Source organism: Miniopterus natalensis, chromosome 14 (genome assembly GCF_054644295.1).
Source record: "Miniopterus natalensis isolate mMinNat1 chromosome 14, mMinNat1.hap1, whole genome shotgun sequence".
NCBI classification, from domain to species: domain Eukaryota; kingdom Metazoa; phylum Chordata; class Mammalia; order Chiroptera; family Miniopteridae; genus Miniopterus; species Miniopterus natalensis.
The window spans coordinates 52,392,152-52,407,601 of record NC_142094.1 but is presented as its reverse complement, the minus strand read 5'-3'; the positions used below and the strand labels follow the sequence as shown (position 1 = coordinate 52,407,601).

General features: G+C 38.0%; 1 protein-coding gene across 1 annotated transcript in view; it reads left to right on the top strand.

The window, feature by feature from the left end:
* The window catches only part of PDZD8 (PDZ domain containing 8), a 54,988-nt gene extending 40,520 nt beyond the window's left edge, over positions 1–14,468 (top strand). Inside the window, exons 4-5 of the mRNA XM_016212177.2 lie at positions 6,597–6,759; positions 10,308–14,468. Coding sequence (XP_016067663.2) covers positions 6,597–6,759; positions 10,308–12,511 — 2,367 coding nt within the window. The 3' untranslated portion in view covers positions 12,512–14,468. The remainder of the gene's footprint in view (positions 1–6,596; positions 6,760–10,307) is intronic.
* Positions 14,469–15,450: the final 982 nt, after the last annotated feature.

Genomic DNA, 15,450 nt, shown 5'->3' with positions numbered 1-15,450 from the left:
GCCAGACAGTTACATCTTTTAACACACTCTGTGCTGAGCATGTTGTACATAGACGTTCCTCTTCCAACAGCTCAGTAACTTATATAATATAAAAGTTGTTCCAGTTTTAGAAATCTTAACCTCTCAGTTGTAATTCAAAGTTAGGGGGAAAAAATCTTTAATGTACTAGACATAACTGCCTGGGTCCTTGATATTCAGAATTAAGTTGCCACATCCCAAAGCAAGCCAAGTAAAGGTGATTTGTACAGTGGCCCATCAAAAATTTTTTGTCACCTGGAAATCCTTAGCATGTAGAGTTTTGGTTACTTTGACCAAAGAAACTCTATTATATTCTCATGAACACAGCAACCACTGCACTGGAAAAGGAAAGAAGGGAGAAAGGAAAACTAGGTTTCAATTTGCCTGTGTAGGTGGGAAAGAAGTAGTCCAGACACCTTACCCTTTGGGTCCTGGCCCTGGGGCTGGGCAGGCAGCTTGGCTGGGCTAAGCTTCCCCAGGAACTTGGAGTCAGCACTTGTGCTGCCCAAGTCAGACCTATTTCTGTACCTCTCACCATTTTGCCCATTATGTTCAAGCATTCAGAAATTGGGTGTTGTATCTTTTATAACTACCCATTTGGGATCAATCTGAGCAAATAAATGTATCCATGGGAGAAGTCTATTTGCAGACTCCCTGGGTTTGTGCTTCATGAACGTGAGTTTTAGGTTTAGAGCACTTGAGCTTTGGGAATATAGATATTATAGAAGTGGCCTATGCAATGATGAGCATTAATGGTTTACAAATACATGTATCTTTATGAAACTTTTTGTGAGGGGTAAGTTTTACATCAAACAACTTTTGAAACAATTTGAAACACATTTTTAAACATTTTACGTTTCAGTTTTTTTAAGGAAAAATCCCTCTTATGCTAATATTCATGAAATTGCGTGGAGTTTTTTAAAGGGGGCTTGAATGGATCAACATGGATTAAATATTATTTGCATTCAAGTTTTCAGTCACATTGTAGCATTAATTGCCACATTCAAATGCTTCTTATACCATAGTTACCATTTATTTGGCCATCTTGGGCTGAAATTGGTAGTGAAATTGATATGCTTTCCTTTGAAAGATATTTTAAGTTGAATGAACTCAGAATCTCTCCTTCTTCACAGACTGAGCTTGTCAAAGAACTATAATACTGAACCTTCTTCAGTTCTGCAAATATATCATGCTAGTTCTCACCTCCCTTCAAACCCGCTGCTCTCTTGGTCAGATATATTGTCTCCACTTCTGACTTCTGGCAAACTCCTACTCGTCCTCCAGTGTCAAATTTGTGTTTTAGGAATATCTTCTTTGCTCTCTAAATGTTAGGTGACTCCTTTTAAATCACACAAGTATTATGGTAATTATTTGTTCATGGCTAGCTTTCCTGCTTATATAAAGCCAGGGAAGCTCACTCATCTGTGATGTTCACAGTTCTACTTCCCACACCCCACACACAGTGCCTCAGTGTTAGAATGAATGAATCAATTAGTGCATTTCTTTCCATTACTTCTCTTAGTAGCTTTGCTATAGGTTACGTTAAAGTGTGTTTCTTAGTTGAAAATTGATCTTTCTGAAAATGTTGCCACCATTTTGGGGAGAGATGTTATAGAACACACCTATGCACCTGAAGGTCATGGGCATCTATTTTTATTATAATATAATGAGAATTCTGATAGAATAGGTATTGATTTACATTATGGGCCAGAAAGACTGGGAATGGTCATCTGCATTTAAAAGCCTGCTGTTAAAAGTTCAGTTTTATACTGGCATCAGTACATATGTATACAGATTACTGTGTCATTTCTCTCTTCCCTGCCCCACTAGTCTACCAAAATAGTCCTAATGATGTCTTTTTCAGAAACGTATTTAATGAAAGAATGCTTAAAGTATACCTGATCACAGTAATTTCTTTCACTTAATGATTCTTTTACTCTTTCTTGCGGTTTTTTTCCCCCTCAGTGTTACAAGCTTGTATAGGAGAGAACAGTTTGTAAAAGAGTTATATTGATGTCATTAAAATATAGCCTCTTTTTGTCCATTGTATAAAATTATGTCCATGTTAGGAAGGGATTAAAAAATCAATGTTGTTTTTTCCCCAGGTGAAAATAAGGCATCCCCCCCTGGGTTTAAGAAAGACTAAAAGGGATGCCAGAGTGTGAGGGCTCTTAAAGGCTATCTTGGTGTTTTTACTAAATTGCTCTCCACAAGATAGACGTGCATATATAGCTAGAAGTTTTTAACTGTGTCTGACATTATTGGGGAAGTTAAATGCAGGCTGTCTCCAATTTTGTGTGTATTGACTCATGGTTTAGCTCTTGTAATTGCTGCACAGTTAGTATGTGTCAGAAATTCTTCACAATTGATAAACTTTTTTATGTATGCTGTATCAAAAAACACAAGAAATAGTATTTCTACTCTGATAGAAAGCTACCTTTTGGTTTTAACAAAATTCAGGCCAGTTGACACAGACTAAACCACATCCTTTAAAATATATTTTACCTTTATAATATTTTTGTAGCTTTCTAGTTTGATAAATATAGCACTTTGAGTTTAATGAGATTTTGTATGTAACAGTTTCTAACACAATGCCTGGTAAGCTAGACCCTGTTTGAAACAGATACTAAAACTAGCTTAAGCAAAAAGGGGTACTTATTCTGAGGATATCATGGTAGTTTCATGGGCCCCACGGGCGGGGTCAGGGCCACTATTCATGGTTGCATGTCTTAGGCTCTGCATAGCTTTTAGCAGGACTGCAGCCAGGCCTTAGAAACAAACTGGGGCCAAAGACAAAACCACTGTCAGGCCTCTCTTTCCTCTCTGTTCCTGGCTGTTTAAGTGCTTTCTTCACTCTGCAGACTGCCTTTCTCTACTTCCCAGTTTGTAAGAAGATATACAGGTGCCTTCAGCTATATTTATCTTTATTCTGTTTAAGGAACCTCGGAACCTGAATCCCCACCATGTGGGAAGGAGCTCTGATTGGCCTAGCTTGGCTCGGGTGTATGCCCCTGGGCCGTCTAAGGAAGCAGAGCAGTGGAACCATGTCATATAAGCAGGGCTGTTCCCACTATAACCATACTGAGGAGTAGTGTGAAGACCTTGGCAAACATTAGTGTCTGTTTTAGTAAACATATAGTAAGTGTTGAATAAGTATTATCAACTTCATTTCTTCTTTTATAAAATATCAGTCATGTCACAAAATACAAGTTTAAGGAACATGTTTATTGCAAACAGGTATTAATAGATGTTTGCAAACTCTGTACATTTATTGCAAGACAACATATTGTAGGACTTTTTATCTATTAGATAATCAGAATACATAGGATGCTAGTATGTTCAGTGAAAATGCTGCTGTTCTGTCATAATTGTAATAGAAATTTTCTCTCCCATTAAAATTTCAACTGGTATCATCATGAGGGTTTTAATTTTCAGATGCGCCCTGAACTCTTGTCTTCATCTCTTTGCTCTTACAGTATTACCATGGCCTAGAAATGATAGCTTCTTCTCTCCTATCCCATACCCATTCCTCCAACTCCAAGATTATCTGTTCAGATTCTCCTCATGCTCTAAGATGTAACCTATATGTGACCTTTAGATGAAGCCTTCCCCAGACCACTCACCCAGAGGCAGTCTTCACTCCCCCGAATTCCCATCACAGCTAATCCGTACATGTCTGTGGCACATTGTGCTTCATTCTTAGAATATAGTTTAGGTGCTCTCTGAAACAATGCTAACTAATATTTAGATAATGGCCACCATGCTTCCAACCCTCTGACAAAGATAGGGTCCTTCTGCTCTGAGCAGTCTCAGGACCCTGGAGTTTATATAACTTATATAGCTACAGACTTGGACTTAAAGGACTTGGACTTGAAGGACTTGGCCTAAAACTTCCAGGCGAATTCCATGGATGTAGCCTGATGACTATTTCAGAGGGGAGGGATGTTATGACCCCATTTATGACCTCCCCTGCAGCAGAAGTCTATATATTCACTTGGGACATTCGGGAACCAGTTTGTCTTTACTCTCTAACAGAAACGTAAAAAGATTTTGAGTCAAAAATTCTGTAGATGTTAACTTTTCCTTAATGATAGTTTAGCTTCTGGAAGAGGGAAACACCCAGATTTTGGTAGAACCTAAAAACATCTGATGGACTTCTTAGGAGAAAGGAAGTTACTACATGGTGATGGTTGGGGGTGACTGAAAGCCTCCCCTCCACAGTCTATACCTGTATTTATTATCTCAGATATTTTGCCTCCACTTTCATGCCCTCGCCCCTCGCCGCTTTTTTAATAAAGATTTATGATCAACCCAGAGGACAGTGTAATACAGTTTCCTGTTCATTTTTCCTTTACTATGCTTTTATTTGCCCATGAGAAATACAATTTTTCTCTCCCTGCAGTTCCTTTTATGGTCCCTTCTTTTTCCTTTCATTTGACATGTCTTTAGTCTCCTGCCTAGGGAAGCTATTTTGTGAATAAGTAGATATTTACCACTCTCAGTATTATCTCTGCTCTTTGGAGGTAAAGACATGCTTGAGCTCATTACCCTTCCACTGTGTCTCAGCTGGCTATTCTCTTACTAAATGTGACATTAGTCACCATCTTTGTCTTTTCTAATAAGTTTTTTTAATCATAAAATTATTTTAGCTTCTCAGTCTTGATCCTATAAAAGTAAATTAATATTTGAATGACATAAGATAGTTTAAATATTCTGATGTCTTTAATGTTTATTTCATGTTTGCCTTATTTCTTTAGCTGTATATTGAGTTCATTCATAATAGACTGGTTTTTAAATTTCCTTTTGCACCCCCATTTTTGACTAGTAGTGCTTAGTCTTACTAATAACATTAATAGTAAATAGACACTAAACGTTTTCATAGCTCTACATCTATGTGGAGATAGCTCATTTTAGCAGTTATGTTTAGAGAAGTTAACATTTGCCTAAAATCATGGGCAAGGATTGTTGTAAAAATTATCCTTCACTCCTAAATATTGCAGTATGAGCCTTCTAAAAATAGGACTTTTACATAATCATTATCACACATAATAAAATTAACATTTCCCTAATTTCGCCTAATTTTCAGTCTCTATTAAAATGCTCCCAATGTCCCATAAATGTTTTTTATAGCTTTTCCCCTAAACTAGGATCTCATCAAAATTTGTACATTAGGTTGACTTTGTCTTTTTTAAAAATCTAAAACAGTTCCTCTAACTTTGGCAGGGTGGGTGTTATAAATGGGTGATTTTTCTAATCTGATCATTTTTCTACATTTATTAGCTGGCTTCTTTTTGGCAGGAGTCGGGGTGGGATAAACTTCCCCTCAACTGGATCCTAAATAATTTAATATGTAAATGAAGGGATAAATGAATTTAAGAGCTAACTGCAGAAGCTGTACTTACATAAATCCTACATTTAAAGTGAAAGCTATGTTGTTGAAAGAAAACAGAACCTCCAAGAAAAACAAAAGGCTATACAAGACAGAAAATGTAATGATGCCCAGATTAGTAATAAATAATATTTATCTAGTCATAATATTATAAACACTGCTCATTTTTAGCCTTAGAATCAGTCAACCTTGACGGCTTAATTAGAGTTAGAACATAAATATAATAGCTATTAACTTTGATGATAGAGTTTAGAAGGTAGAATGTGCAAAGAGAAGAGGTGATAGGGAAGGCTAGAAGTCCTAATATCAAGAGGGAAATTGTCTGTAATTAATGAAATAAGAAATAGGGTGTTTAGGTACTAATTAAAGTTATAAAGAGGTTATGTAGAAAAACTGAAAAAAGTGACATAACTCTACTGTAATTTGGGGAAAAGAGAATGGGCTAACATCCTTACCTGTTATGATAAGGCAATGGGTACTCTAAAATTTGATATATTAAGGAATGATGCATTATCCAGAGGAAAAGAAGGTAATCCCTACAATAACTAAAAACAGAAACAGGGTTTAAAGGTGGTTGTTATGGCATTGAGGTGGAGGGCTTAAGTATATTGGAAAACCAAGGGCTATCTGAATGAATTAGTGGGAATCTGTATCTTTAAGTGTCCTAAGACAAAAATGGCCTATTAAAGGTTTTGTTTTTGCTTTATTTTTAATAGCTTTTAATAAGATACAATTTAAATACAGTAAAATCACTAAATGTGCAGTTGGTGAATTTTGGTAATAGTATATAGTCATGTAACCTTCACCCCAATCAAGATACAGAATATTTCTTTCACCTTGAAAACTTTACTTGTGCTACTTGCTCTCAATATTCAGTCTCAACCCCTAGTCCTTGGCAAGTATTAATATTTCTGTCACTATAATTTTGCCTTTTCCAGAATTTCCTACAAATTGAATCCTAGAGTATATCGTCTTTTGTGTTTGACTCCTTTCACTCAGCACATCTTTGAGATTTATATGTGTTGTGTGTACTGTCACAATAAAAATTTCCTTCCTCTATTTGTCTGTAATAATAGTCATCGTGGTACAAAAGTCAATATCAACTGTAGTGTTCTCAGTGTGTTAATGTTTTCTCACTCCACTACTATGAATCCTTTGAATGTCTTCATTTTTTTCCCCTTTATCAAAGGTTGAATTAATTAAGGGGAATTTACAAAGTGTCGGACTTACACTTCGCCTTGTCCAGTCAACTGAAGGGTACGCTGGGCATGTGATCATTGAGACTGTGGCCCCCAACTCGCCTGCTGCAATTGCTGATCTTCAGCGAGGAGATCGACTGATTGCAATTGGAGGTAATTTTGCTAATATGCAGCATACTTCACATTTACAGAGAAAGCTGTGGGAGCTTTCCTCTCTTCTTTATTTTTATAAGCACATGTTATTTTTATAATGGAAAGAAAGTAATAACTTTATTATAAATAAAAATCTGAAGGAAATCTTAAAATTTAATTTAAAACACATATGCTTTTGTAACAGAAATCCACACCTAAAACCTGTATGATCCTATTAACCAGTGTCACCCCAGTAAATGTAATAAATAAATACACATATGCCATAGACACTTAGGATAGCAAAGCCATAAAATAAACCTCATCAGTTACTTAATTGTTTAACATAAACATAAGAGTTACTCTTTCCCATTTAAAACCATAATTCAGTATAAAATTTTTAATATGCACACATACCCTGTTTTGGTTTTGCCTACAGGATAAAATTAATTTTTTTCTTATGTACTTTTTTGAAAGGTTTTTGTTTTTACACAAGTAGTAAATATCTATTATAAAAAATAAATCCAAACAATATAAATGTGTGCTGAGTGGAAAAGTATATCTAACATTTTTTGAAAAATTGAGATAAGGGGCAGGTGTGCTATTCATTTTTTTATAGCTATAATTCATTTATATGGGTCTATAATAACTTTTTGAGTATTTAGTAATGGGATTCATGACAGTTGAAATAAGATTAACAAAATGTTTGTTTTATTTGAAACTCAGTAATGGAGTTCATTTTACTATTTCCTCTACTTTTGTGTATATTAGAAATATTCCAAAAGAAAAGGTATCCCAATTTGGCCAACCAGTTCTAAGAGGCACAGTGGCCATCTCCACGTGGCTCCTGGTGGCTGGGGAAGGGCAAGTGTTAAGTCACAAAGAATGGGTTTAGATTGGGTGAAGTATTTGCCTACTACAGATCATTAGATGGACTTATTTTTCATTTATGCGTATGTCAAACTGCAATTTTGCTGGGAAGTGTGGTTAGAGGGAAGTAGTAGAAGTCAAAGCTGGATGAATCATGAAGAGCCATGTTAGAAAGCTCTGGATTTCTGTGTGATGAGTTTATAGGCCAAAGGTTTTTGAGCCTAAGCTTTAGGAAAATTGGGGAGCAATATGTTGGGTGATTGAAATAGGGAAGGTGTGAGTGGGGGATCATAGTAAAAAGCTGTTCATTACTATAGTTGAAGGCAGTGATCGGAGGGTCTGAAGAAGAGATGACGGTGGACTGGAACTCTGACAGAACTGACAGCTGAGTAGGGGGTCCACCATCTCTGGGACTCGTGTCAGTTGAACTGAGAGGGTGGCAAGTAGATGCACATAGTAATGAGGACAGGAGCATGAGAAGATCAAAGAGAGTTTTTAACTACACTGACTTTGTAGTGTCAAAGAAACATCCAGGTAGTGATTTCCAGAAGTAGTTGGGAATGTAGGACAAGAGGGGAGACAAAGGAAGAGTTGATAGTTGAAACTAATGAAGTGGTTGTGATGCAGGAAGAGGGCAGAAAGGCAGAGAGAACCAATGACAGACAAAACCATGGGGATGTTTGCATACAAGAGGCAGGTATAGGTGGAGAAAAGGCAGAGGAGAGATGAGCTGAACCAAATTAGTACAGTGTCATGAAAACAGTTTTTTGTGTGTTTTTTTAAATATATCTTCATTGATTTCAGAGAAAGGAAGGGAGAGGGGGAGAGATAGAAACATAACTGATGAGTGTCATTGATCAGCTGCCTCCTACATGCCCCCAACTGGGAATCAAGTCCACACCCCGGGCATGTGACCTGACCAGGAATCAAACTGCGATCTCCTGGATCCTAGGTCCATGCTCAACCTCTGAGCCATGCCTGGCTAGGCATGAAAACAGTTTTAAAGCAGGAGGAAGGGAATAAAAGTATGAGCAAGGATAATTGATGGAGCAAACTGCTGAAGGATATGGTTTGGGGGAGAGTGGGACCCAGAGTACAAGGAGAAAGGGATACTCCCTCTTCTGAGATAGGTTAGTACTAAAAATGATTGGCAGGAAGAAAGGGTGGTTGCTTGTTGACCTTTCCAGTAAATTAGGTGATGTCATCCACAGAATAGAAGAGCAGGAATAGTGGGCTTCAGGTGACTAGGAGAGGTTTGAAGCTGGTGTTTTAGAGACTCAGTTGTTCAGAGACCATTCAACAGAATGCTAAGGCAGCACTGAACGCCTTGCTGAAGATAGAGAGCGTAACTTGGTGCTAGATCAGGCAGTCGTCTCAGGAGAAGGGGGAGGGTGGGGCTAGCAGAGCTGGGAATCAGAGAGACAGGTAGATGTAGAAGAGGGAAGAGCCAGGGCAAAGGAATAGAAAATCCTGATATGAACATCACTGAAGTCTTGAGACTGAGGCCGGGGAGAAGAGCAGGTGATATCAGGAGAACCAGCTGGACCATGAGAGCAAAGGAGGTATTATTAGATCTGGAAATTACCTCAAAACAGATCCAGTTAGCAGACAGGATTGTCAGAGGTGTAAAATAGGAGATTGTGACCAGAAATTAATTTCCAAGTGATGTGGACAAGCTCCAAGTGATTACCAGGTCTGAAGCATGGTCTTCCCTGGGCAGCTGCAGCAGGAGAGGTTTTAGGTTGAGGAGCTCTAAGGTCCGGTTATTAGATGGGGCTGGTGTGACGTTGATTTATTTAGGATGGTCCTAAGACCTCTGGAAAGCAAAAACATGTCTCACCTTTCACTAAGTCCTACAGAAAGGTATAGCTTGGGTAAGTACCGTTTGGAGGAGGGTAGCGAAAGGGCAGGAAACAAATGGAGCCTGTAAATGATATACCTAGAAAATCTCTAGAACATACTAGAAGCTGCTGGCTTTGATAGCCTCAAGGAAGGAAGAGTATTGCTAGGAGACAGAGGTGGAAGGGAGATTTTTCAGTATACATCGTTTGTACCTTTTGAATTTTGAACTATGTTAATGTAGCACCTATTAGAAAATATTAAAATGAAAACTTTAGATATTGTCACTGTAGATGCAGATAGTAACCAACTTGGAGGCAACTTATGCCTTATTTTTTCTGGTTTGAAAAGGATTAGTTCAATGGGTAAAGCTAACAAAAAGAATCTGTAAGAGTATTTTTCAAAGTTTATTTCAAGCATCAGCCTCTTAATTTGAACCAATTGCTTATAATCCCTGGTATATTTTGGGATTTCCTTCAGTAGAATCAGTTTCCCATCATTCTAAGTCTGATTTAACCTTAATAAAATCCTTTTCATTAGGTCTCACTCTGCTCACTTAAACTGAGAAAGTGTCATTTAAACCTGGGATGGAATGGGGAGCAATTAGGTGTTACCAGCTGGGCCCCCTAAGGATTTTCGTGTCATCATTTGGTTTAAAAAGGTAAACAGTTCTAGCATATCAGTGCTCTCAGGGTTTGAGAATCAGTACACAGATGCTTCCAAAAGCCAATAATATATTTTGGAGGTTTCCATATTATTTTTTCACTCATCAAATAATCATGAATTAATGGCTGTTATATTTAGCAATTTAGGTAATTCTCATTTCAGTAATTTATGTTTTCTCTTCTAAAATCTTAACACAGGTGTGAAAATCACATCTACACTGCAGGTGTTGAAGCTCATCAAACAGGCTGGGGACCGAGTCCTGGTGTATTATGAGAGGCCTGTTGGCCAGAGTAATCAGAGTGCAGTTCTGCAAGATAATTTTGGACAGTTGGAAGAAAACTTTCTGTCAAGCTCATGCCAACCAAATTATGAAGAGGAAACTGGGTTGGCAGTAGACACTGAAAATAGAGACCTGGATTTGGAATTTGAAGACTTGGCAAGTGATGTCAGGGCACAAAATGAGTTCAAAGATGAGGCGCAATCAGCAAGTCATAGTCCCAAACGTACTCCAACAACACCTTCAGTTAGACCCCTTGGAACGATATCACCAGTTTTAAACCGTAAATTAGTTACAGGAAGTCACCCACCACCACCACCCAAACTTCTATCCAAAGAAGGAAACAAATCCTTAGCCCTAAAACCTTCTGAGACAACAGACCCAGCACAAGTGTCAAAACCCACCCAACCATCCACTTTCAAACCACCCGTGCCACCACGACCGCAAATGAAAGTTCCTTTGCCTTCTGCTGATGCCCCAGGTCAGGCGGAGCCAGATGGTCTTGTTGAAAAGCCAGAAAAGCTGCTGCCTCCTCCTCCTGCAGATAAACCTACTGAAAAGCAAGCAAAGAACACGGATCACGTGGAGGACGCAGCTGCATCTAAGCAGTCTTTAGCAAAGCAGGAAGCAGGGAAGGACTGGACTTCAGAAAGCCCCTGCCCTCCTAAGGACAGTTCGGATGACCCGCAAACGTGGGAATCTTCAGAAATCCCCTATCGTAATAAGCTAGGAAAATGGACAAGAGCCAGAGCAACCTGTTTCTTTGACATAGAAGCCTGCCACCGGTACTTAAACATTGCCCTGTGGTGCAGGGATCCTTTCAAGTTGGGGGGGCTCATCTGTTTGGGGCATGTTAGCCTAAAGCTTGAAGAGGTGGCTTTAGGATGCCTAACTACATCAAACATGGAGTACCTTTCAAAGTTCAGACTGGAAGCCCCGTCACCGAAGGCCATGGTCACGAGAACCGCACTCCGCAACCTGAGTATGCAAAAGGGATTCAATGACAAATTTTGCTTTGGTGACATTACTATTCACTTCAAGTATTTGAAAGAAGGAGAAATGGACCACCATATAGTTAGTAACTTGGAGAAAGAAAAAGAATTTCATTTGGTCGAAGAAGTCTCTGCCTTACCCAAAGAGGAGCACTTCGTTGGACAGATGGGTTTAACAGAAAATAAGCATAGTTTCCAGGATACTCAGTTCCAGAACCCAACTTGGTGTGATTACTGCAAGAAAAAAGTGTGGACTAAAGCCGCTTCCCAGTGTATGATCTGTGCCTATGTTTGCCATAAAAAATGCCAGGAAAAGTGTTTAGCCGAGATTCCTCTCTGTGGAGCAACTGAGAGGCGGATAGACCGGACCCTGAAAAACCTCAGGCTGGAAGGACAGGAAACCCTCCTGGGCCTGCCTGCTCGTACTGATGCCGAAGCTAGCAAGTCAGTCAATAAAACAACAGGCCTGACAAGGCACATTATCAATACTAGCTCTCGTTTGTTAAATTTGCGTCAAGTCTCTAAAACTCGCCTTTCTGAACCAGGAACTGATCTAGTAGAACCTTCACCAAAACACACACCCAACACATCAGACAATGAAGGCAGTGACACAGAGGTGTGTGGTCCAAACAGTCCTTCTAAACGGGGAAACAACACAGGAATAAAGTTAGTGAGAAAGGAGGGTGGCCTGGATGACAGTGTCTTCATTGCAGTTAAAGAAATCGGCCGTGACCTGTACAGGGGCTTGCCCACAGAGGAGAGGATCCAGAAACTGGAGTTCATGCTGGATAAGCTGCAGAATGAAATTGATCAGGAGTTGGAACATAACAATTCCCTTCTTAGAGAAGAAAAAGAGACGACTGATACAAGGAAAAAATCACTTCTTTCTGCTGCTTTGGGTAAGTCAGGTGAAAGACTACAAGCTCTGACACTTCTTATGATCCACTACAGAGCAGGCATTGAAGATATCGAATCTTTAGAAAGTCTGTCCTTAGACCAGCACTCTAAAAAAATAAGCAAGTACACAGATGACACAGAAGAAGAGTTTGATAATGAAATAACCCAACTAATAGACTCTCAGCCATTCAGCAGCATTTCAGATGACTTATTTGGCCCATCTGAATCTGTGTGACAGTCTATTTAAACTTCCAAGTGATTGGGGGAAAGTTGCATCTCAAGTACCACAGATATAACCACATTTAAACCCTCTTATAACGCACTGGCCTGCTTCTCCAGTTATTTGCTTGTGTTAAAGAGCAAGAATGAAAAGGTTGTTCCAGCAAAAACATGACCAGCTCACTAAATTGGTTGTTTCAGATTGCATTTATAGCTATGCCTTTTGGGTTTATACTTGGAATTTATTTTTACTAATTTATTTTTACCTTTTTCTAATTATGGAATTATGTAAGCTGATGTTTCATATTTATGTATGTTGATGTCTCATGCTATTTTCCTTCCTCTTTTTTGAATTAGTGTTAAGTAGGATACTGTCCAGATTGTTGTAATATTTTTATTTCTATCACGGTTATAAAGATTGCTGCATGCCGAATTGACAGCAGCAATCGTTGAGGGAACAGGTTTTGAATCTTACTTTGTGTTATGAAGTTTGTCATCCTACTTGCTTGAGATTTTTATTATTTTGGGGCTTGGGGGTGCTTTTTGTTTTGTTTTTGCCAAATACAACATGAAAGCAGATACTGTGGCTTTAGTCAGTTATGCTGATTTAGTAAAAAAAATTTCACATATATTGCTTGCTTTCTATGCCTCTGAAATTTTTTTCTAAAGTTTCTGTGAGTTGAAGTATAGTAAGAATATAGTGAATGAATAACTTGAAGAGCTTGCACTGAAAAACAAAATGTAACAAGGAGTAAATATAGGATGTAGTTGAAAAAGAATTTTGTAGAGATAACAAGATTACTAAAAAACAGCAACCAGTAGGATTTTGAAATATAATCTTTCAAAATGTTGCTTTCCTTTTCAATGGAAGTTCTAAACATTTATGATTATTTTTCATCTTCCGTTCTCCCATAGAAATAAAGCATGTGCAAGGACACAAAGTTTCAGAGGACTGTTCTTAAAATGACCGGGTTGATACTGGTTTGGGCTGTTTGTGTTTTAGAAATGTTTTCATGCAGGAAACTGTTGTGAAAGAATCATGCAAAATAGATTTATTGCTTTGTCTGACATCTTACTGGCTTAAAGGAATGGTGATTGTTCTGAATGTTTCTGTAGTTCAGACTATCTTCATTCATTAAAAAAAGGAAAATTAACTAAATAGACAGTATACGTAGGAATTGGGACCCGTTCTCTGAAAATGAAGATCTACTCTGATTCTTGGTCCATCCTGTGGATTCCAGTAACACGTGGCTGAGGGAAAACGTGAGCCTGACCTCTGTTGGTATTCCATGAAAGTTTTGTCCTTCCATATGCCTATAAAAAGATACGCATGTGTTTTCCCTTTTGTAGGTAACTACTATGATCATTGATATATAGTAAAACTGACGTGAATTTAAAACTAGATGGGACGGCTTGTATGGCTGGCAGAAAAAGGCATAGTGTGATACGAGAGTGAAAGTTCCAGCTCTTCACTGGCTGTGAATGAACTGTATGACCGTCAGCAGGCCACTAAACGGCCCCGTGTCGCAGTCTCCCCAGCTCCCAAGTAGGAATACTCAAGATTTACTCTACCTCACAGGATTGTTGTGAGGGAAGCAACAGCAAAACTAAGTGCTCTGAACAGTAAAAAGCTATTCAAATAAAAGGTATGACTTATATGGGCGATAAAAACATTTTTGAGGGTAGAAAATTTACTCCACTTTAAAAATGAATAGCCAATTCTCATTTCTGCTATTAAATGAAATATTAGGAAACAGTACTTCCTTGGCCAAGTTAATAGCAAAAATATAGCTGTGTATACCCTGTTTGTTTAAGCATGCTTGCATTTTAAAAGAACCCTGCTATAGAAGTCTGTATACACGAAATTCTCTGAAAGCTAAAATGTTGTTCTGTAACATACATTTGAAACAATCTGCCCAGTGTAATAACCAGCTTTCATCTATAAAACATAACTTACCATTGATAACCTGGAAGGTGGAATGTCTGAGTGGCTGGTGTTTATGGATCGTACATGGAAGTTCTAGTGACATCCAAGCATGCTGCTGAACCTGACGCTTTTCAAAGAGCCTCAGAGTAATTAATGCAAAGCTTTGGTTTCATAAAAATCGACTTGTACTTCAAAGATACTTAAATCTGTAGAGCCACAGTTACGGAAAGCTCAGTAATGCTGCTCATGATATTTGTAAAATATACCTTTACTGTAGTGCAATATTTTATATATACAGTGGGAGAAGCAGTAGAGGCATCACAGTTGTACTTCAGTGCAAGGGGAACGCCCCAAATAGCCTAAGGGAGAGGAAGGTACAAGGCTTCAGTGAAAACAGTTGTATTATATTAAACTCCTGATGTAATCTTGCTGCCATGCTATGTTATCAATAGCTAAAAAATAATAAATAAAAACTACCACGGAAAACAAGAATATCTTCATTTGATGACATCTGAAAAAAGTGGTTGCTGCATCTCTGTGGAAGTAGAGCCTGGTATAATTTGGCCATGCAGACAAGCTCAACAGTCCAGTTAAACAAAATTGCTATTTTGAAAATTGCCTAAGCATTAAATTTTGGGTTTACTCTCTTTTTATTTATGGATTTGCCTCTGCTACCTGTTAGTAATTAGACTATTTAAAGTGTGTTTTCTACATTGGTATTTAATGATTGGGTTAGACAATCAAGCTGAGCAACATTTTAGCACTGTTTTGGAACAGAATTAATATGCTTCGTTTCTTAGTGTTAAGCCTTATATTCTTTAATATCAGAACTAGTTGAATACTATGTGGCCATTTGTGATTTTGAAAAAAGAAAACAGCTAAAAATTTGAGGGTACTTCCAGGTTGTAAATGTAAGTATATCTGAATTTTTTGAAAGGCAATTTGAAAATATTTGGCTCTTACTAATAGTAAGATAAAATCTTAAATGCCCTAAAAGTGAGTAAATTTAAAACCACTTTAATTTAAAA